The sequence below is a fragment of the Scyliorhinus canicula genome, chromosome 2 (assembly GCF_902713615.1).
Source record: "Scyliorhinus canicula chromosome 2, sScyCan1.1, whole genome shotgun sequence".
Classification (NCBI taxonomy): Eukaryota; Metazoa; Chordata; class Chondrichthyes; order Carcharhiniformes; family Scyliorhinidae; genus Scyliorhinus; species Scyliorhinus canicula.
In genome coordinates, this window is record NC_052147.1 from 103,517,643 (window position 1) to 103,541,168 (window position 23,526).

General features: G+C 48.0%; 1 protein-coding gene across 12 annotated transcripts in view; it reads right to left on the bottom strand.

Moving 5' to 3' along the window:
• Nucleotides 1-5,055: 5,055 nt before the first annotated feature.
• LOC119956761 (pleckstrin homology domain-containing family G member 3-like) overlaps nucleotides 5,056-23,526 on the bottom strand; it is a 299,355-nt gene continuing 280,884 nt past the window's right edge. For 9 of the 12 annotated variants that reach the window (XM_038784155.1, XM_038784182.1, XM_038784138.1 and 6 more), the window contains 5 exons: nucleotides 23,345-23,355; nucleotides 18,161-18,496; nucleotides 15,383-15,493; nucleotides 8,736-10,542; nucleotides 5,056-6,424 (listed from right to left, as the gene is read on the bottom strand). In XM_038784155.1, the coding sequence (XP_038640083.1) occupies nucleotides 5,280-6,424; nucleotides 8,736-10,542; nucleotides 15,383-15,493; nucleotides 18,161-18,496; nucleotides 23,345-23,355 (3,410 nt within the window). In that variant the 3' untranslated portion in view covers nucleotides 5,056-5,279. The remainder of the gene's footprint in view (nucleotides 6,425-8,735; nucleotides 10,543-15,382; nucleotides 15,494-18,160; nucleotides 18,497-23,344; nucleotides 23,356-23,526) is intronic. The other 3 variants (XM_038784145.1, XM_038784165.1, XM_038784216.1) reach the window with 3 other exon arrangements.

Sequence of the window (23,526 nt, forward strand, 5' to 3'; positions counted from 1 at the left end):
ATTCCATTTGCTATTATTCCTACCAAAATGGATAACCTCACATTTGTGAGGTTGGCTATTTGAGCCCCAGTCCAGAGACTTGTGTGCACAACGCAGGGTTCAGCTGATGCAGTACTGAGATAGAGCTACACCGTTACTCGCTGACCTCGGGTGCAACTAAAAGATCTCCTAATTCTAATTTTAATAAGAACAAGGAGTTCCTGACCAATATCATATTGCTGTTTGTGGGAGCTTGCTGTATTTCCTACATTACAACAGTTCGGATGTGAAGTGGGATGTCCTGTGTTTGTGAAAGGCACGATAGTAAGGCAGGCTTTTTCATACTAATGGTTCATAGTTCATACTAGTTCTCAGTGCACCTCCCTGCCACAGTGCTGCAATTGGTTGTTAAATTGTACTTGTAGACATCCTGAGGTCATCAAAGACGTGACATAAAGGCAAGTTCTTTAATTTCTTCTTCTCCACCTTTGTCTGGATAAACATTTTTTTTTTAAAGTATTTTTATTCCAAATTTTCAAAATTTTTACCATTTACAACAAACAAATGCCCCCCAACATATTAAACCCCCACCTTTCCCTCAGCAGTCAATGGTAACCAACTCTCCAAAATGAACAAACCCCGAGTATTGTGGAACCCATCACTCATCCCCTTAAGAGCAAATTTCACTTTCTCCAGGGCTAAGAACTCCAGCAGTTCCCCTGCCACGCCAAGGCACACGATGGAGAAGCCAACCTCCACCCCAACAGGACCTGCCTATGAGCAATCAGCGAGGTGAAGGCAAAGATATCTGCCCCACATGCGTCTGCAACTCCGGCCTGTCCGACACCCCGAATATGGCTTCTAGGGGACCAGGTTCCACGTCTACATGCAGAACCCTCGAAATGCTGCTGGAAACCACACTCCAAAAACTTTCCAGCTTCGGGCAGGATCAAAACATATGCACATGGTTCGCAGGACCCTTCCCACATCACTCACAGACGTCCTCTACCCCTTGAACATCCTAGACTTTATCATGCAGGCCCTGTAGCTATATCAGCCCCAGCCTCACACACGAATCAAAGCATTCACCCTGCGCAGCACCTCACAACACAATCCCTCCTCCAGCGCTGCCCACAGCTCTTCGTCCCTTCACCTTAACCCCCTCCATGGACACCCTAGCCTCCTCCAAAATCCTTCCCTAAATCATCCAGACAACCCCCCCCCCCCAAACTACCTGATAGAACCTGCCTCCTCGCTGTTGGAGGTGGTCCTTTTTGGAAGACCTTCCTCACAAGGTCCCGCACTTACATATACCGGAAACTTTCACCTGCGCCAACCCAAACTTTTCATTCAGCTCCTCCAAGCTTACAAACCACCCTTCCAGAAACAGATCCCTCATCTCCTAATCCCCTTCTCTTCTCATCCCCAGAACCTTGCATCCATCCTCCCAGCTCAAACCCATCATTTCACCTGATCGACATTGCCCCGGCCCTGCTCTCAACCTAAAATGCTGCCAAATCTGCCTCCAAACCTTCAGCATGGCAACTCACAAAATACTTCCCTAGGGCCATCAGGAGCGGTGCCGTTGCCAGTGCCCGCAACCTCGACCCCCTACGTGAACCCACCTCCAACATCAACCATAAAGCCCCCACCTCCCTATTCCATCCCTGAACCTTCTCTGCATTCGCTGCCCAATAATATTACATCAAATTCGGGAGTCCTAACCGCCCCCCCCCCCCCCCCCCCCCCAACCCACTCGCTGTCCCCTCTGCAGTATCACATTCCTTAAACTCGCCACCTGCCCAGCCCTGACAAACGAGATCACCTTCCCTGAAAAATGCCTCAGGCAAAAAGACCGGCAGGCACTGAAACAAAAACAAGAATCGCGGCAAAACATTCATCTTTACTAACTGTACCCCGCTGCCACCTCAACAAATCAGCCCTCACCCTCCCCACCATGCTAGTAACATTAAACTTCCGGAGACCTACACAATGCCGGGTCACCTGCACCCCCAGATACTTAAAATGAGATGCTGCTAGACAAAATGGCAGCCCCCCCCCCCCCTCCCCTCCCCCACCCCAGCTCCCTACTCTGGAGAGGAGACCATAAAGAACTCACTTTTCCCCACATCCAACTTATACCCAGAGAACGTCCTAAATTTCTGAAAAAAACTTATTATGTTCCCCACCAAAGAGCCCAGCTCTGAAATATATAACACGTCATCCGCATACAAGGACACTCTATGTTCCATTCCACCTCCCTTCCACAACCCCGAGCTCCTCAGCGCAATGGCCAGTGGCTCAATAGTCAATGCAAACAGAAGGGGGGACATGGGACACCCCTGCCTTGTCCCCTGGTGCTATGTAAAATACCCTGAATATATGTTATTTGTGCGCACGTTCACCATCGGCTCCTTATACAGCCATGCCACAAACCTTGGCTCAATCCCAAATTTCTCCAACACCACCATCAAATAACTCCACCTGATCAAATGCCTTCTCCACATCGAATGCCACCACCACCTCCGTCTCCCTTCCCTCTGCCGGAGAAAGCATCATATTCAGCAGCCTCCTCACATTTGATAACAACTGTTGCCCTTGACGAACCCCGTCTGATCCTCCCCAATCACCCTCAGAAGGCACCACTTCAACCTTAACGCCTTTGCCAATATTGTGGTGACCACATTCAGTGGAGATATGGGCCTGTACGGCCGGATCTTCGTCCTTCTTAAGCAGCAACGAGATAGAGGCCTGTCCCATCTTTGTCAGCAACCCCGCTGTCCATAATGGCCTCAAACATTTCCACCATCAAAGGCACCGGCTTATCCTCAAATCTTTCATAAAATTCGAACGGGAATGTATCTGGCCCCACCACCTTTCCTGCCTGCATCTTCCCGATTGCCACCTCCACTGCCTCCATCCCCATCGGCTCCTCCAGCACTGCCGCCTCCACCTCACCCAAACTCGGTCATTCTAACACCCCACCCCCCCCCCCCCCCCCCCCCCCCAGAAACTCCCTCATCTTCCACTCACCCTCTGGTGGCTCCTACTTGTACAAGTCCCTATAAAACTCCTCAAACACCTTATTAATCTGTTCTGGAGCCGTCACCAACTCAACCATCTTATCGCCCTCGCCGCGTCCTCCCTATAAAGCTGACCTGCCAACATACGGGCCTCCCCACATTCATAAACAGCCTCCACTGCCCTTCTCAACTGATACACCGCATTCCCCGTGGACAGTCGGTCGAACCTCTCCTGCAACCTCTTCCTCTTTGCCAGGAGCCCCAGATCTGGGTCCCCCGCATGCCTCCCAACCACCTCCCAAATCTCTTCTACCAACTGTTGGCATTATTCCGTCTCCTTCCTATCCACCTTGGCCTTAAACAAGATCACTTCTCCCCTCACCACCACCTTCTGAGCCTCCCAAACGCTGACTGCGAGACCTCCCCCCCACCCCGGGCAATTGGCCCCACATACTCCTCAATCTCCTTCCCTATCTTGTCACAGAAACTTTGATCCGCCAATAACCAGTCATCCAATGTGCAGCGTGATTGAAGATCACAATTGCCAAATACTCTGCCCTCTTCACTTCAACCAAAAGTGCCTTCCCCGCCACAAAAACGTCAAGGCTTGTGCACCGGGAAGAACAACGAATACTCCCAGTCCCTCGGGTATACAAATCTCCACACTTCAACGCCACCCACCCATCTCCCTCATGGGCCTGGCCAACACCTTTACTGCCAACCCCCTGACCCTCTCTCTGAATACCCCATCCATTTCCTCTTGCAAGCACCCCACCCAGTATCGATCCTTGGATCAACATTTCTTTTTTTTTTAATATAAATTTAGATTACCCAATTCATCTTTTGGGTTGTGGGGGTGAAACCCTCACAAACACGGGGGGAATGTGCAAACTCCACACGGACAGTGACCCAGAGCCGGGATCGAACCTGGGACTTCGGCGCCGTGAGGCAACAGGCTAACCCACTGCGCCACCATGCTGCAACATTTAAAAACAAAAATAATTTAGAGTACCCAATAATTTTTTCCAATTAAGGGGCAATTTAGCATAGCCAATCCACCTATCCTGCACATCTTTGGGTTGTGGGGGTGAAACCCACGCAGACACGGGGAGAATGTGCAAACTCCTCAGGGACAGTGACCCAGGGCCGGGATCGAACCCAGGTCCTCAGTGCCGTAGGCAGCAATGCTAACCACTGCTGCAACATTTCTTGATGATCAACCACCACTCACCCTGGCTTTCTCTCTTCCTCAAGGCTAGATCTGGAACTTGGAAAAGAGCTGGCTCAAATTTATACATTACCCTGGTCATTCGATTTTGATCAGGGACAGAAACCCCAGGCTAGATTGGACTCTCCAAAATTTGGGGCACATTGAAACCAATTATAACAACCAATTATAACAACCAACCCAACACAGAATGAGGCACTGAACCCAAATATTTCACACAGGACATTAACCCATGGAACTACTCAAGCAGTTCCCAGGCACTGAAAAGTACAGAACAACAACTTGTGTTTATGTAGCACCTTTTAACATGGTAAATACTCCCAACTTCCTTCACAGAAATTATGAGGTACATAAAGGCATATTAGGGCAGGCAACCAAAAGCTTGGTCAAAGAAGTAGGTTTTAAGGGGGGTTTTAAGGAAGAGAGAGAGTGAGAGAGACAGAACAGCTTAGTGAAGGAATCCCAGAGATTAGGGCCTAGCCAGTTGAAGGCATGGCTACCAATGTTGGATCTAATATAACTGGAGAAGCTCCAAGAGACCGGAGGTGGAGGATTCAGAGATTTTAGAGGCTTGCAGGTTGGAGGAGCTTACAGAGGTCAGGATGCGGTCATCAACCTCGTGAAAAGATAATTCATGTAAACGAGGAGAAGGGGGAAAATGCCAAAGCTCTTTCTGGAAGGAAGGAAGTTGATAAGTATGAAGTCACATCAACGGAGGCTTAGCAAGTTTGAATAGGTGTGGACTGGAATTACCAGGACAGTGACCATGGAATTTTAAAAGAGTACTTAATTTATAAATTAACACAATTGTGCACAAAACACAGATCTGTTCAATTAAAAATTTATTGAGGATTGATAAATAAATTGGCTAAGCATCGGGACACCATTTACTAGTTTCAGTTTCTAGACATTTCAGTAAAGGTCTGGTTAATATTCTAGGCCTCCTGTCAAAAAGAAATACCACATCTTGAACAATATTTTACACCCATTTGACCAGGTACAGTGGTTTGATACGCAATAAGCATCTGAGAACGAAGCCAGCTTAAGCTTTACCTGGCCGAACTCAGGCTTTGAAACTTGTCTCTCAGGTTTTTCACCAGGCCTTGTTGACCCAGGTCAGTCCTCCTGCTCTGCTGGCTCATCTCCTTCCTTGGTTCTGACAGCTGCTTGGTCGAGGAGGCCTCCTTCTCAGCTCCCTTCGAACTACGGTGCTTGGCCGTTGAGTTGGCAGGCCCTTGCCTCCAGCTCATACCCTCACACTCTTGCCTCATCTTGTATTCCTCCGACTCTTGGTAGGCCCTGCACCTTTCCACAACCGCCCGAATGGAGATCTTCTCTTGCGACGTGGGAGACCTGATTTGGACATGGCCCACACCGCTGCCGCCTTTGGTAGTCTGATCATTCCTATGGCTGCTCAAACCATCCCCGGCACATGGCAAGTTCTCCAAGATGATGACTTTCTGATCGTCTTGCAGTGTGAACTCTGAAGAAACATAGTGAGTGCTTTCAGCATCTTCAGTAAAGTGGCAGTGCTTGCTGTCTGAACTCGAACTTTGTTCAGCACATCTAAAGTCCGGTGAAGCAGTCCTCGAGCACGTCACATGGTTTCTGAAGGAACTCTCGGGCGCTGTCTGCAGAAGATACTGGATGGAAGAGTCAGAATGTAACTGTTTCCTCACCCCAGTTCCGGGAGCTGACTTGGACAATAGAACTTTTGCACTGGATGGTTTAGAACTGTCCTCGTGTTCCGGAGAACTGAAATTGGACAACCTGCCTTCCATCATTCCATTCGGCATGGACATGCTCTTGATGACTCGGCCCAGTTTTGAGTAGGCACCCTCGGCCGGCCTCAAGAGGTTTGCTGCGGCTGCCCTTTGCGTAGCCATTTTCGCAAATTGACCATCCACGGAGGCATACTTGGAACGGAGCTCCCGAACATCGGGCCATAGGAAGTTTTCCATTTCAGTAGGGCTCAAGGGACTCCTGGAATGGAACCTCGCCGGAGACACTAAATTTGGGCTGATGACAGAACGTCGAGGGGAAGGGATCCTCGTGGAAAATGGAAGGAATACTTGCGAATCCTTGCTTGGAGATGGGGTACTGGGTTCTTCCATCAAAGGCGCCAACAGCATCTGTTCTTGAATAATGACATGCTCGTAGCGAGGCAAGGACAGTGTCATCTTTGGCTCATCTGCTGGAGGTTAAAGAGAAACAAATAAATTCACCAAAAAGAACAATTCTTGGTGACTAACAACTGCAGCTACAGTGGTTTAAATATTCTAATCTCAGTTCAACTGCTTGGAGAAGGTGCAGAGGAGATTTACTGGATTGGCACTAGCCAGTTTAGCGTAGTTAGCTGGGCAGCTGGTTCGTGATGCAGGGCGGGGCCAGCAGCGCGGAATCAATTCCCGTACCGGCTGAGGTTATTCATGAAGGCTCCGCCTTCTCAACCTTGCCCCTCGCCTGAGGTGCGGTGATCCTCAGGTTAAGTCACCACTAGTCAGCTCCCCTCTTCAAAAGGGAAAGCAGCCTATGGTCAGCTGGGACTAAGGCAACTTAAGCTAATAGTTAAGCCTACAATGAGGGATTTCAAACATGCTGAGGGGCTGGAGAAACTGGGAGCATTTTCCTGAGTGAAGCAAAGCCCGAGAGGAGATTTAATAGAGCTGTTCAAAATTATGAAAGGTTTTGACAGATTAAATGAGGAACTAGGGTGGCACAGTGGCGCCGTGGTTAGCACTGCTGCCTTATAGCGCCGAGGACCCGGGTTCGATCCCGGCCCCGGCTCACTGTCCGTGTGGAGTATTCACATTCTTTTCGCGTCTGCGTGGGTTACACCCCCACAACCCAAAGATGTTCAGGGTAGGTGGATTGGCCAAGCTAAATTGTCCCGTGCAAAAATATAAGAAACAAAAATGAGGAACTGTTTTTGCTGGGAGGAGAGTTGATAATCAAAAGAAACATTTCAGATAATTAGGGAGGAGGGGAAACGCAGAGGGAGAATGAATTCATGAAGCAATTGGTGTTTTCTGTCTGTCGGTTTTGTATGTGGACAAAATTATTCTACTACAAGCGACTCACCCAGAACCTGTCCACCATCTACAAGGCATGAGTCAGAAATGTGATGGAATTCTCTTCACTTGCCTGGATGAGTGCAGCTCCCACAACGCTCAAAATAATCAATACCACCCAGGACAAAGCAGCTCGATTGATTGGCACCCCATCCACAAAATTTCACTCCCTCCACTACCAATGAATGTACAGTGGCAGCCGTGTGTACCATCTACAGGATGCACTGCAGGAACTCACCAATGTTCCTTAGACAACACCTTCCAAACCCATGACCTACCGTCCAGAAGGACAAGGACAGCAGATATAAGGGAACACCATCACCCGGAGGTTCTCATCCAAATCACCTGCCACCATGACTTGGAAATATATTGCTGTTCCTTCACTGTTGCTGGCTTAAAATGCTGAAACTCCGTCCTTAACAGCACTGTGAGGTATACCTACACCACATGGCATGCGGTGGTTCAAGAAGGCAGCTCATCACCACCTCAAGGGCAGTTAGGAATGGGCAATAAATGCCGGCCTAGCCGATGATGCCCACATTCTATGAATAAGTACAATAAATAAGTAAGGAGATATTAAGACAGGTAGCCAAAAATGTGGTCAAAGAGGTAAGTTCTATGGTATGCCTTAAAGGAGGGAGAAAGGTAGGGAGGTTGAGTGGTTTACAACGGGAATTCCATAGCTAAGGGTTGAGGCAGCTGAAGGCATGGCCACAAGAATTGGAGGAGCTCTGAGATCTCAGAGATTATTCCATATTCACCTGACAGATCAACATTAATTCCCAAACTGTGGACAGAAGGTTGTGCAACACTTGCTGTGAAAGAAAGCTCATTATAGCAAATGTATTCATTTTGATTATTCCAGTGCCTTCATGGCCAGCCTCCCACCTTGCATCCTCTGTGAACTCCACCAAAACTCTACTGTCCAAACCGTACACGGCCCAAGTCTCATTTATTCTTTGCTTGCTGGCTCACACTGGCTCCTGGTTCAGCAATGCCTTGATTTTAAAATCCTCATCCTGGCGTTAAAATCCCTCCACAGACTCACCCTCCCAATTTTTATACATCTCTGGCCCTCCAACCCTCTGGGATCTCTGTGCACCTCCAACTCTTGCCTCTTGTCCTTCTCCAATTTACATCACTCAAGCATTGGCAGCCATGTCTGCAATTCTATCTCTACAAACATCCACTTCAAACCTTTCATTCAACCTCAAAGTCTATATCTTTGACCAAGCTTCTGGCAGCTTGGTCTAGTAGCCCCTTATGTGGCTCAATGTCAAATTTTGTTGGAAAGCATCTTGGGACATTTTATGTTAAAGAGACAGTATAAAGTTGTTTTCCTGAGTACAGAGATCATATTGTAGTTGTTAGTAAAACGAGCCAATATGAAGTGTTTGTAGGTAATAACAATGAAAATAAGAAAAGAGCACTCACCAGCAACAACCATTTCCTTCTGGTCTTCCTGAAGATCTGGCAACTTGGCCATTTCATTTTCCCTTTCCTCTTCATCGTTCATCAGCTCCTCCTCCAAGTGCTGCCTTCTCTTTCGAACCACTGGTTGGCTGTTTTTAATTCGCTGACTGTATATCCTGGCCAGTTGGTAGACCTTGGTCTTCATTTTTTCGGTCACCTCTCTCAGCAGCTCTTCACTCTGGGCCCTCGTCTCTGCCTGAGCTACGTGCGGTCTCGTGCTTGGAGCTACACGGTCGTGCCTCTTCTGAATAAAGCTGGAACGGGTGTGTGGCGGTGCGGTTTTGTTCTCTGATTCTGAGCACTTGGGCAGCTCAGGTGCCTGAGACAACGAAGTAGATTTGTGGACAAACAACAAATCTTCCACATTCTTACTGTCGCCAGTTTCTGCAATACTCTTTGGTCTTCCTTGCAGCCCACTTTCACAAGCAAAGCTTGCTGGAGAGGAAAGGGGTGACTCTTCCTTTATGGCACTTAGATCGCTTTCTTCCACAATAACCAATGGCTCATTGAAGTCCAGGCCAAAAATGATTCTGCCGTTGCTGAGTTGTTTTATTTGGCATTGTTCAGGGTTCTCAACTTCCCTTTTCTTCAGCATCTCAGAGTTAGGCTCAAACAGCTCAGGTTTTAGCGTTGCCTCATGTTTCTGCTCCACCCTCTTTGGAGGCTCTGCTGCAGTGTCGGGCACGTTCTCCATCATTTGCCAGATCTTGATCATTTCCACTGAAGGCCGGAATTCATTTTCTACAATTGGGTCCTGGGAAAGGAGGTTGGTGTCCCTCGAAAACTCCAAAGGTGGGCTTTCCTCCACAGGGTGATTGGAAGCTGGCTGCCGAGGTTCTGAAAGTGCACTTGATCCTGGAGAAGAGGAATGGGAGTTTCTTTGGGTAATTGGCAGGTCAAGCAAGGTGCACGTTGATGTGCCATTACCAAAGGGGACAGCAGCATTGGAAGCAGCAAACCGTTTCCTCAACGTGGCCTCTCTCAAATCCTCTTCCTTGTTTTGACTATTTAATCTGGAGATGGAGTTCCTGACCAGGCCTGCTGGGATGTAGGACAGGCTTTCTCGCCTTCTGATACTGAAGTTGGCATCTTCATGCTCTGCATTATCGTAGTAACTCTTAATTTTCTCAATGAGCAGGCGATCCTGCCTGGACAGCGTGGAGTCCCGTCTTCTCGGAATATTCCTATCCACCTCTGATGACACATCCTCTAGGGTGCTGAGGTTGGGCTCATCAAATTGCTTCTCCTGGCTATTGTTTGTTTGAGAAACACTCACTTGGCAGTCGGAGCTCGTGTCAACCGTGCCACTGTTCCACAGCACTTTGTCGCCGTTCTCGAGGCTACTTTGTCTGCTCGTCACCTTTGGTGTCGGGCAGCCGTACGGCCTCCCATCATCTGCTGCCAAACTATTACGCCTTGACCGGCTATTCATAAAGTGACCTGCAATGAAGCTGGCCTGCCCTAGCACCGACGGTGGGAGAATGCTCCGTGGATTGCGTTCTTGCTCTTCCTCGTCTGTCGACTCTTCGCTGCTGAGGTGTTTTGGTTCCTCACCTGCCTCGTTAAAGGAGCCCTCTGTGGCAGACTCCACGGCCTCCCGCACTGAATCACTCACTTCAACATCGACCTGCTCCAGGACTTCAGCTACCTCCTTTGTTTCCTCTGGACTACGTGCAGCCTCAGAGTCAGACTGGATCTCCTCAAGGGCAGACTGGCAGGCTTCAGTGACCATCTGCTGAACAGATATTGGTTCCACACCAGGAGCGAGCTGAGGATGACAAAAATATGGAGACGGTGATCAGGGCAACAGAGGCATATACAAATGACAGGGTCGCACTCTCCCCTCTGACCCCTCTCCTCTCCTCCCCCCACTCCTCTCCTCCCTCCCTCTCCCCCCTCCAACCCCCTCCTCTCCCCCCTCCCCTCCCTCCCACTTAAGATAGTGAATGATACTGACAGATGCTGGTAAATTCATCCTTGTTCGCTGTGCAGTGCCCAAAGGCAAGTGTAGCTTAGAGATGGGCTGCAAGACCAGTGCTCTTCCTCCTACTTCCCATTCCCTTTGTGCACTGAATGAGACCATTCCATTCTTATTTGTCTTTGGGAGTCTGCAGAAAATAAACGTCACAAATCCAAAGGGCACAACCTGCCACGGCCAAATAAGCACACATCAATCTATGGTTGAGGGGACCACTGATTTAGTCTCAATGAGCAACAAATGCTTTCCGATTGGTAAACAGGTCATTGGAGTTCCATTTCGCTATTTGGTGAGAATGGATTTTTCAGGGTGGTTATGATTCAAGCCGTCTGCATCATCCCTGCTGCTTTCATATTTCATCCAATCTCTTCAAAGTGAGGGCTCTTGTGTTGGGAAAGGAATGCCCGGTGTGTAGGATTTGTGAAGTGAAGTGGAATGAGAAAGATGTGAGGAAGGCTAGAGCACATGTAGTAAGCGGGGGGCTAGAATGGGACATGACGAGCAGAAGGGATGCATGAAGAGAGGCAGAATAGGAGCAATGAGAAGCAAGTGGTACAATGGAAGGTATGAAGAGAGGGAGAATGGAATGTGTGAAGAGGAAGAGAAATGGGACCGCTAACAAGAGAATTGGAATGGGATATGTGTGAGTAAAAGTGTGACATGAATGGTTAGAGCAGAGATGGATTGGGACCAGTGAGTGGTGAAGATGAAATGAGACCTTCGAGACAAGGGAGAGTGGGAAGAGAGCAATGTTTGCTTTAAGATGGTGCACATGCAGCAGTTTGGGATGCACCGTGCATTGAATTAATAAGACAGTTCACAACTTTTGTGGAGGTTCAGCAACTTTTCAAATACAAACTGCTCTTGGAAAAGAAAGTCGTACTCAGAGGAGTTTGTAGCCCACCCATTACAAAGACAATTTAGAGGCAACACTGATCAGTAAGCAGAAGGCACAGATTTAAGATAATTGGCAAAAAGCACCGAAACAAGTGGAGGAGAACTTTTCTTACTCAGCAAGTTATGATGATCTGGAATGCATTGCCTGAAAGGGTGGGGGAGACTGATTCAAAAGGGAATTGGATAAACATTTGAAGGGGAAAAATCTACAGGGCTATGGTAAAGCGCCGGGACATGGAGCTAATTCACTCTTTCTGGGTGTGGCACAGGTACAGTCGGCCGAGCAGCCTTCTGTGGCTCTACCTTTCTGTGGTTCTCTGATTCCGCTTCAGAGCATTGTTGGATTGGAGGTGGTTACGGAGACTGTACAAGCCAAAAGCCTTTGTCTATATTGAAAGATATCTGTGGAGCACCCATTTCCCACTCTGTATTCATATCCGCATTCAATGCGTATCAGAGTTACGGCTGCCAGCAGCACATTGTTGACTATCTAACTTTTTTGCAACAGGCTAAGGGGTTGAATGGCCGACTCCTTTTCCTATGTGGTAACGTTCATATAAGTCTTGCTTTTTTAAGATAGGAAATCATTGAATTAGCTAGTGTTCCCGATCAGTAACGGCTGACACCTGTTGTTAGGTATATAAGTGAACATTAGGAAAAAGTCAGTGTTGAGGTTGGCTAAAACCTCCCTTTCTGACACTCACTGTCCAGGCTCAGTTAGGAAAGGGCTTTTTGAGGGAGGTACTAGGGCATCTGCTGTAGGTAAGAACTAATCACAGGCAGGGTAGCACTCTCGCATCGGAGTCAGATGTTTGTGGATTCGACACCACTCCAGCTCAAGGATTTCCGATCTTGAGGGGCAGTTGTGTCACTGTGAAGCCCAGGAGGGATGAGAGTTTCCGGGATCATTCGTTCCAGCAGGTGGCCACCCCTCAGGCAGTGAGAGGTCAGGACTGTAGCTGGGTGGCCACCCCGAAGAGTAGGAAGAGGCGGGAAGTGCAGGAGTGTGCGCCACGCTCAAATAAAAACTCAATATCAGAGACAACCGAGAGTGACAATATCCTGAAAGAGTGCAGTGCAGACCACGGCACCAACGGTCAAGGAACTGCACCGGAGGGAGCAGCAAAGAATAGAAATGCAGTCTTTGCAGGAGATTCCATAGTCAGGTAGACAGACGGGCATTTCTATCACATCAGCATGAGTCCCCCAGTGCCATCATGGAGAAGGTGCGGAATATTCTGTAAGGGGAAAGGGAGTGAGCCAGAAGATGTAATACACATAGGTACCAACGAGACAGAGGGGTCCGGTACTGAGGTCCTACAGTCAGATTTTCAGGAGCTCAGATGAATTAAAAAATTAGGACTTTGGCGGTAGTAATCTCTGGATTACTCCCAGTGCCACGTGCTGGCCAGAGTACAAATAGGAACAGAGGAAGGACAAATGTGTGGCTTGAGGCTTGGTGCAGGATGGAGGCCTTCAGGTGGCAGGGGCACTGGACCAGTTCTGGGGCAGCTTGCCCCTGTTCAAACAGGACAGGTTACCACAATAGGATTGGGACCAATGTGTTCTCAGGGAGGTTGACTAGTGTGGTTATGGAGGGTTTAAACTACATTGGCAGGGGTTGGGCAGCAGCATATCGAGGAATAAAGTGCCGAAAGTGAGTGTGTTGGACAATATTAGACAAGGGTGTAATTCCATATTAGACAGAGGTCGACAAAAGAATGTGCAAAGACAAGATTATGATGGATGTATGTGTAAAGACAAAAAGTGTGCTGAATAAAGCAGGTGAGCTACAAGCACAAATAGCCCTGGGGGAATATGATATAACGGCAACAGCAGAAAGGTGAATTAATATGATGAGAACTGGGTTAATATACAAGAATATACATTATTCACAAAAGATAGAGACGGACAAAAGGGAGGTGGGGTAGTAGCACTGATTAGGGAAGACATTGTAGTGTTGAAAAGAGGGAACACCCTTATGGGGACAAGGACATAATCTATTCAGTTAAGAGTTGAGAAGCAAAAGGGGATGATTGCACGGCTTGGATATTCCGTAAAAACTCCAAATGGTGGGACAGTTAGAGCAAATGTGCAGGGAAATCACAGATGTGCATGAACTATAGAATGGTGATGTAGAAACTCTACAATGCAGGAGATGGCTATTCGGCTCATTGAGTCTGTACTGACCCTTTGAAAGAGCACTCTTATCTGGGCCCAATTCTCCTAACCGTTGGACATTAAGGGGCAATTTAGCATGGCCAAGCCACCTAACCTGGTTTAGCTCAGTGGGCTAGACAGCTGATTTGTGATGCAGAACAAGGCCAGCAGCACGGGTTCAATTCCCGTACCAGCTGAGAATTCTGAATTCTCCCTCAGTGTACCCGAACAGGCGCCGGAGTGTGGCGACTAGAGGATTTTCACAGTAACTTCATTGTAGTGCTAATGTTAGCCTACTTGTGACAATAAAAAGATTATTATTATCTTTGGACAGTGGAGGGAAACCGTAGCACCCGGAGGAAACCCTCGCAGACACAGGGAGAACATGCAACCTCCACAGTCACCCAGGGCCGGAATTGATCCCGGGTCCCTGGCGCTATGAGGCAGCAGTGCTAACCACTGGGCCACTGTGCCGGTGAATCTGTTCTCCTTGGAGCAAAGGTGATTGAGGGGAGATTTAATGGAGGTGCACAAGATTCTGAAGAGTTTGGATTGGGAGATTGAACAGGGGAGTGAGATTGACTGGACTGCTCCACGGAGAGTTGGCCTCGATGGATTGAATGGCTTTCTATGCTGTAAATCAGTCTTACAACACCAGGTTAAAGTCCAACAGGTTTGATTCAAACACGAGCTTTCGGAGCGCAGCTCCTTCCTCAGATTCACCTGAGGAAGGAGCTGCGCTCCGAAAGCTCGTGTTTGAATCAAACCTGTTGGACTTTAACCTGGTGTTGTAAGACTTCTTACTGTGCTCACCCCAGTCCAACGCCGGCATCTCCACATCATATGCTGTAAATGACTGTATGCCACACTCCCAGGCTGACTCTCCCATGTACTGAAGTGCTGCATTTTACATGAGACATTAAGCCATCAGCCATCTCAGCTGGGTATAAAAGATCCCATAGCACCATTTGAAGAAGGGGTGTCCTAGCTGATATTTATCCCCAAGTGACATCGCTAAAGCGGATTACCTGGCCATTAGCATCCTGCTGGTGGTGGGATCGTGCTGTGCACAAATTGCCTGCCACACTTTCCACATTACAACAGTGACTACACTGGTAGTTAATTGACTGCAAAGTCCTGAAGTCGCGAAAGGTGCGATTCAAAGGCTCTCCTCTCCATTGATACACACTCCTCTCCAGAGCGTATCACCTGATGAACAATGTCCAAGGGCATCAGGAACCTTGCAGTAGCTTGGCCAGCTGTTTGCTCTAGAAGAGCCAGCCACTTCAGTATTGGCCAATTATTCTACATAGGGAGTAGCATCGCCTGTGAAGGTGGTGAACGATAGGCCACTGAAGCCTCGTCTTTATGCACACACAGGTTTTTAGTTAATTAAGTCATGCATTGAAAATCATGTACCCCCATCAAACAACTCCACTTTCAATCTGCTAATCCCCAATTAGGACCCACAATCTGAATGCAATTAACACCCGACTGATGTACCGTTATCACAAGTTGTTCCATTTTAAGCAGAGGATTTGATGGTTTTTGCTCCACTTTTTAATGCACATACCACTTCAGAGACATCAATGTCCCAGCCCCTGCGCTTCTCCGCATTTCCAGAGGGCTGGCTGTTTTGCCGCTTGCACCCTTTGACTTCCTGCAGCACGACAGGATCTTCAGTCTAGTGGAGCAAGACATCGCATTAGATGAGCAAGAGACATTGATTTGTGAATAACGGTCAAAGGCAGTCGCCCTCCATCTCTCCCACCCACCTCCAAGCCATCTCAGAATACCAAACACCAGGTGAGCAGCCTCTTTAGCCAGTCTGAACCCCTTCCTATCGCGTTGATCGTGCTCCCAATTCACGTTGATGAGCAAAACCCAATAATTAGATTGTGTTGTTGAATGCGGTTACAGATTAACAGCTCCAGGTTAGCACCTTCAAACATGCAAATACTGACTGAACATGATTCCAGTAGCATTGACTGGGGCGGTGACTGCATCGTAAAGAGGGCAAGTGACTTGAGAGGTAACGCTTAGATCACATGATCCGCTGGACTGAGTTCAGTCATCTGAGAGGGCGTCAGGGAGAATTTTTTCCCCCCCTCACTGGCCCTGGAGTCTTTTGCGGGACATCAGATTGGTCCGTCCACTCATCACAGAGTGAATAAAGGCTGAAGGAAAACAAGGAATTTGGTACAATTTAGAAGGAGGTGTTGAATAAACCAGCCAATCATTCCTTTATACAAGTAATATAACCTTTAAATTCAAACTCCTAACAAACGAAAACCCAGTATGACAAGTGTTATGATCTAAAGATAAAGGAAAAGGTCAGTATTAAAAAACTAAAACACTGAAAAAGATGAGAATCAGCAAGCTGAAGCGAGGTGGTCGGAGAAATTGACCCACGGACATTTTAGTACAAGAGGGAGATACATTTAAGTAGAGATTGCAAAGGCACAGAGTAAGGAGATTCCAAATGGGAGATCATTGGGCAACACGGTGGCACAGTGGTTAGCACTGCTGCATCACAGCAGCAAGGAACCGGGTCCGATTCCGACCTTGCGTGACTGTCTGTGGAATTTGCACATTCTTCCCTTGTCTACGTGGGTTTTCTCCAGATGCTCTGCTTTCCTCCCACAGTCCAAAGATGTGCAAGTTAGGTGGATTGGATATGCTGAGTTGTCCCTCAATTGGGTTACATGGATAGGATGGCGAATTGGGCCTAGGTTAAGGTGCTCTTTCAGAGGGTCTGTACAGACTCGATGGTCCAAATGGCTTCCTTCTGCACTGCAGGCATTCTATAATTCATTAGAGGGGAGATGATGGGGACAGTCGTAAAGTTAGAGTACTGTGTGCAGTATTGGGATCCACACGATGGGAAAGATATAGGAGAGATAGATGCAGTAATGGTATTATCACTGGACTGGTCATCTTAAAGTTGCCATAGTCCCCAAAGACCATAGGTTGCTCTCCCCTTTTGAGAGACAGAGGATTGGTGGTGATCTAACCTGAGGATCACCACACCACAGGCGAGGGGCAAGGTTGAGAAGGGGGGCCCTTCACGGATAACCTCAGGTGGTACGGGAATTGAACCCGCGCTGTTGGCATCGCTCTGCATCACAAACCAGCGGTCTAGCCAACTGAGCTAACCGACCTCCACTGGTCACCTACAGGCCCAGTCTAATGCTCGAAGGACATGGGTTCAAATCCAACCACAAATTTAAATAATAAATCTGGAATTATAAAGCCAGTTTCAATTATGGTAACCATGACAACCACACTGATTGTTGTCCAAACTCATCTGGTTCACTAATGGAAAGGAAATCTGCCGTCCTTACCTGGTCTGGTCTATATGTCATCCCAGACCCAAAACAATGCGGTCAACTCTTAGCTGCCCTCTGGCAAGCCACTCAATTCAAGTGCAATTGGGGATGGCCAACAAATGCCGGCTTGCCTTAATAATGTCCTTTGAGGGTACAATTCAGATTAACTAGAGCTCTACTTGGTATGAGGAATTACAAATATGCTGTCAGATTTAAGCAATTGAGACTTTTTTTCCATTAGGGCACCACAGGCTGCTGAAATACAACAGAAGAATTACAAGTCGGCCACGTGGTAGACAGACTGTTTGAAGAGTGAAGAATAAGAGACAATAGCTATAAGATTGAGAGAAGAGTATGAAAAGCATTTTCACGCCAAGGGTTGAGAGACTCTGGAATTCTCTTCCGGGGTAGAGATTCAGGCGGAAACAATATCAATATTCAAGCTTTGGTTGGATTGATGGATGAAAGGACATGGGATTAGGGTGGGTAAACATGATTAGGACTATTAATGTAGAAACAGGTCTACTACCAGAGTCTGGACTGGACGTAAAGGAGGTGTAAAAGGATAGTTTGCTAATTCATTCAGCTATTCTATCCCTAACCACACACTGAATTGACACCTGGATGGAAGAGGACTTGCCTTTTCAGATGAACCTGGATTGAGTTCCATTCTCAAAATAGACCAGTAACCCCAAAGAAGTAATATCACACGTCCAGTCAACTGAATCAGCTTCTACCAGCAGTTCATGGGTTAATGGCGTCTTGACTTGACATTAGTGTTGAGTATTGATCAAGGTCCCTAGGCAGCGGCATGCAATTCTGCTCAATGATCCAATGTATTCCTCATCAAAGCAATCAGAGCCCCAGAGCATGCTGGAATAGCAGCAGCAGACACAACAGGTGAGTATTAAAAAGTTAGTGGTGCAGCCACTTTGAACTGGTTCAAACCAGTGGAGCAGGCGGCCAAGGCTTTTTCCATGCAGAGGGCGGACAGAGAGAGAGACAGAAATAGAAGCGCTCACCATGGAGAACTTAGCAGAAAGCAAAGCCCTGGCTCTATAGTGCCAACAGGAGATGGCAGCCAGTAGTGAACTGGCAAAGTCGGCTACCTGGTCGCCCTCTATCATTAATTCCTCTTCTGGCTCCAGGCCTTCTCGGACATACTCTGTACCTCTCGCCGTTTCCTCTGAGTCGCTTGCATTCAGGAGCTCCAGGGAGTCTTTGCTCTGGGCCAGGTTGTTCTCAGTGTCATGCCTCTCGCTCTCTGGCTCGCTGGTACTAGACCCAAGAGTACTGACACCCATCATTGAATTCAAGGAGTCCTTATTGCCCAGAAGCTCTCCATCGCTGCCTGCATGCTGTTTGAAGGGGTCAAAGGGTTTAGTCATTGGGACAAATGCGCACCAAGGCAATCTATAACTTTCAAGCACTCATTGACCACTTCCAACAATGACCATCTATTATAGACCAACTGTGGCAAAGTTAATTCCCTTCATGTAACCAGCCCTGCACAATACTTTAAGTAGCTGGGTCAGATTGTAGCCATATTAAATTGGTTGAAAGCAGGTTAAAGCCTATCCAGGTAGACTATTTCCTGGTCTGAATAGCAAACGTTTGTGTCTGTGTAACCAGTTTGTTTTGGGGTTCCTGTTATTTTCTGAATAGAACATAGAACATAGAACAGTACAGCACAGAACAGGCCCTTCGGCCCTCGATGTTGTGCCGAGCAATGATCACCCTACTTAAACCCACGTAACCCATATACCCGTAACCCAACAATCCCCCCATTAACCTTACACTACGGGCAATTTAGCATGGCCAATCCACCTAACCCGCACATCTTTGGACTGTGGGAGGAAACCGGAGCACCCGGAGGAAACCCACGCACACACGGGGAGGACGTGCAGACTCCACACAGACAGTGACCCAGCCGGGAATCGAACCTGGGACCCTGGAGCTGTGAAGCATTGATGCTAACCACCATGACTTTCATTCCATTTGAGGAAATATATAAGACTGAGAGCCAATGACGTGTTCTCATCCTACGTGGTCATGTGGCTTAACGGGTATCCTCATGCCTTAAGACTGAAGATTGTGGATTCAAGTGATATTATTCATCGCTCAGTCAACACCACAGATTCTCTGGTTGTTAGTGCGTTTGTGGAATCTTGCTATGCACAAATTGGCTGCCACATTTCCTACATTTTAACTGTTGCCTACACTTCTAAAGTCTTTCGCTGGCTCCGATGCAGTTTGCTATGTCCCAAAATTGTAAGAGGTGCTCTAAAAATTCAAGACTTTTTCCAATGGTTCAATAATTATTGACCACCATCTCACTGATAACTAGGACTGGGCAACAAATGCTGTCATCACCCAGCTTGATTCCAGTCCTACATTAATACAACTGATTTTTAAGTGCCCTGTGAAGGTGTACACTGAAGCGGTTCAATTGCATCAAACTATTATCTTATCAGCAGCATTCACATCCCGAGAATAAATTTGAAAATCATTTTTTAAAAAAGATTCAGAGCCTATTGGAGGACATAAACAATAAACAAGCTTCAATATCCTTTGATCTTCCCATCTTTCCCTTACTATTATAACAGGTCTCTGAAGAGATTGGTGTTGTGATATTTGTCTGGTTTGCTTCAGTAGTAGTTGGATTGATGGAGATAGATTTTGGATGGTTGGGTATGAAGGACATTGGGGGTGTTGGGAAATTTGTCTAAATTGAAAGTATCAGTGGGTTATTTGAAACACAGGATGAGCAGCCCGATTTGTTCTTTCACAGATACAAGTTCCCTTGCGCCTATATCAATGTACAAGCACGAGTTAATACATTTAGAAATAGGCAGACATCTTAAGACAGCTTTTTTTAAATGGAGTTGGCCATATGGCGCTTGTAGTGACAGGGCAGTAAAATCCCACACGCCATTTTGAGGCCATGTTAACACCAGGGGAGGGGACTCAAGATCAGCAAGAGATTTGTAAAGCAACTGGTCTATCCCATACGAGGGTCCACCTTTGGCCGCTAGTTTTCCTCCTGTGCATTTTGTTTAAACTAATTGAGTGAATACATCAGCCACAACATCAAATCTGCCCAGACTTGGCATTACCCTCTGAAAGAAGAAATTCCTCCTCTTCTCCGTCTTAAATGGGCAATCACTTACTCGGAGATTGTGCCCTCTGGTCTTAGACTCTCCCACTGAGGGAAACAACCTCTCAACATCTAACCTGTCAAGCCCGCTGAGAATCCTATATGTCTCAATAAGCTTGCCTCTCACCCTTCTAAACTCTAATTAACACAAGTCCAACCTACTCAACCTCTCCTCATAAGAAAATCCCTCCATACCCGGGATCAACCTAGTGAACTTTCTCTACTACCGCCAATGTCAGTATATCTTTCCTTAGATAAGTGGACCAAAAGTACTCGATTTCCTTTGATATAAAGGCCAACATTCTATGTGCCTTCCCTATTACCTGTTAAAAGAGGGAAGATTCCTCACAGAGTGATCCAGCCAGGAATCGAACCTGGGACCCTGGCGCTGTGACGCAACAGTGCTTACAATTTACATGCAATTTGTATTTTTTGGCACTCCCTCTCTCACTCTCTCTCTTCCCCCCCCCCCCCCCCCTCCTCCCCTCCATCCTGTTATTTTGGGGCTTAGGCCCTTTCCTCCGATGGATTATTTACCGCCCATTTTGTTCTCAAGGCTTTGTGGGGGGATCCTCTGGCCCTCTCGTCAATCTCTCCCTGGGTACTGTCGTGCAGTTTCCTTGGGGCTCTCCCCTGTTGCCGGCACCCCCCCCCCCATTCCTGCCTGCTTTATGTGGCCCTAGTGATTCCTGTACATCCCCGCACCCCACCCCCTCCCTTTCTCTCCGTTATTGGCTTCAAACAGGTCTTGGAACAGGCTGATGAATTGCCTCACGCTTTGTGGAAGCCTTCATCTGACCCTCAGATGGCGTATTTGATCTTTTCCAGGTGGGGAAGGTCTGCCGGCTAGTCTGAAGCTGTGAGTGGTGCTGCTAATCACTAGCCGAGCAGGATTCTCCGGCGTGCGATTAGGGAAGCAAAGGCAAGGGTGTTGGCCCTCTTCCCCGTATGTAGTTCTGCCTGGTCCGATACCACTTTCGGGCAAGGCTCCACCCTCACCCCCACAATCTTGGGAATCTCCTTGAAGAAGCCTGTCCAGAACCCGACAAGTCTGGGGCAGGCCCAGAACATGTGGGTGTGGTTGGCCAGGTCTCAACCCCCGGGAGGAACCTGCTCATTCAAATCCTGGTCAGGTGCGCTCTGTGCACCACTTCAAAGTGCATGAGGCTGAGCCTTGCGCAGGAGGAGGTGGAGTTGGCCCTGCTTAGTGCTTCGCTCCAGATTCCACACCCTACTTCCGTCCCTAGTTCATCCTCCCACTTCTGCTTTGCTCCATCCAGTGCTGCTCTTGCCCTTTCTAAAAGTCATTCATATATATCCCCACAGTTCCTTTCTTTCGTACTGTCCGCGTCTAGTAGTTCTTCCAACATTGTGTCTCTCAGGGCTCTAGGATACCTCATCGTCTTCTTGTGAAGAAAGTGTTTGATTTGTCGATGTTGGAGTTTCTATCCGTTCAGTAGTTCCAGTCTATCCGTCAGCTTTTCTAAGGTCGCAAGTCTGTCCCCCGTGTAGAAGTCCTTAATCGCTACTGTCCTCCTGTCCCGTCTCCACCTCTTAAAGGTGGTGTCAAGCATGGCTGCTGGGAACCGTGGTTGCCGCAGATTGGGGCCATGGTGGACACCTCGGTTAAGCTGAAGTGTTGTCTCATCTGGTTCCAGGTTCTAGGGCTGCTGCCACCACTGGCTGGATGTGTGTTTTGCTGGCGGGGCTGGGAGTGCCATGGATCCTCTGGACATAGCCTGGAAATTGGAGAATCCAGACCCTGGTATTCTCTCCCCAGATGGGGTCAGTATCACATTCAGCAGCTAACTGATATTCGCAGTTAGTTGTCTACCCTTGACAAAGCGTGTCTGGTCCTCTGCGACCACCTCTGGTATGTAGTTCTCCAGTCTCTTGGCCAGGACCGTTTGTGAATATTTTGGCGTCTACGTTCAGCAGCAAAATTAGTCTACATGATCCACATTCCGTCGAGTCTTTGTTATTTTGGGTTTCAGCAATATTGTAGCCTATGTTAGTGTTGGAGTCAGGATGCCACTCGTGAACATCTCCCGTAGGTGCGGGGCAAGAGCTGGTGCAAATATTTTGTAGTAGTCCACCAGGAACCCTTCCAGTCTCAGCACCTTTCCTGCCTGCATGGAGTTGATACTCTGCATGACCGTCCCCAGTCTTATTGGTGCTTTCAGCTCCACCTGTCTGTTGGCCCCCCAAGACTGGCATGTCCAGTCCATCGAGGTACAGTTTCATTCCCAAGTCCATGTCGGGGGGTTTGGAGGTGTACAGTCCCCGGTAGAAGGCCTCAAATGCTTGGCTGACCTTTTTTAGGTTCGGCTACCAGACCGCCTCTGCTGTCCTATACCTTGGCTATCGCCTTTGTGGCCGCCTGCCTTCTCAGCTGGTGAGCCAGCAGGCAGCCAGCCTTCTCTCCATGCTCATTAAAGGTCCCCCATGTCTGGCGGAGTTGGTGTACTGCCTTCTTGATGGATAGCACAGTGGTTAGCACAGTTACTTCACAGCTCAAAGGTTCCAGGTTTGATTCCGGCTTGGGTCATTGTCTGTGCGGAATCTGCACGTTCTCCCCGTGTGTGCGTGGGTTTCCTCCGGGTGCTCCAGTTTCCTCCATAGTCCAAAGATGTGCAGGTTAGGAGGATTGGCCATGCTAAATTGCCCTTAGTGTCCAAAAAAAAGGTCATAAGGGGTCACTGGGTTACGGGGATAGGTTGGAAGTGTGGGCTTAAATGGGGTGCTCTTTCAAAGGGCCGGTACTGACTCAATGGGACGAAAGGCCTCCTTCTGCACTGTAAATTCTATGAAAGTCGATTTGTAGCTTTTTCTTCTACGCCAGAAGCTCAATGGTCGGGGCCTTGGAGACCAGGATGGAGTCGATCAGTTGCTGCCTGGCCGCCCAAAAATAATAATTGGGTACCATAAAAAATTTTTAAAACGACCGTGCCATCCCAGTTGGGCATGTGCATGTTCACCAAGACTACCGGGACTCAATAAAAAAATGACCAGGATTACAGTGAAATGAAAGGAGAGGTGTTCTTCTTACCTTTAGAGAAACTGCAGCATTCGGGGGCGCAGCCGTCGTGTTGAAAGGAATGAGTGTGGGAAAGGAGGAAGAGAGAAAGGGAGAGAACATTAGATATGAAGAATCAGGAGGCCTTCCCAACGGGGGAAGGTATGATCAGTCTTAAAGAGGGGAGATGGAGAAACCGCCACCCAGCCCCCCAG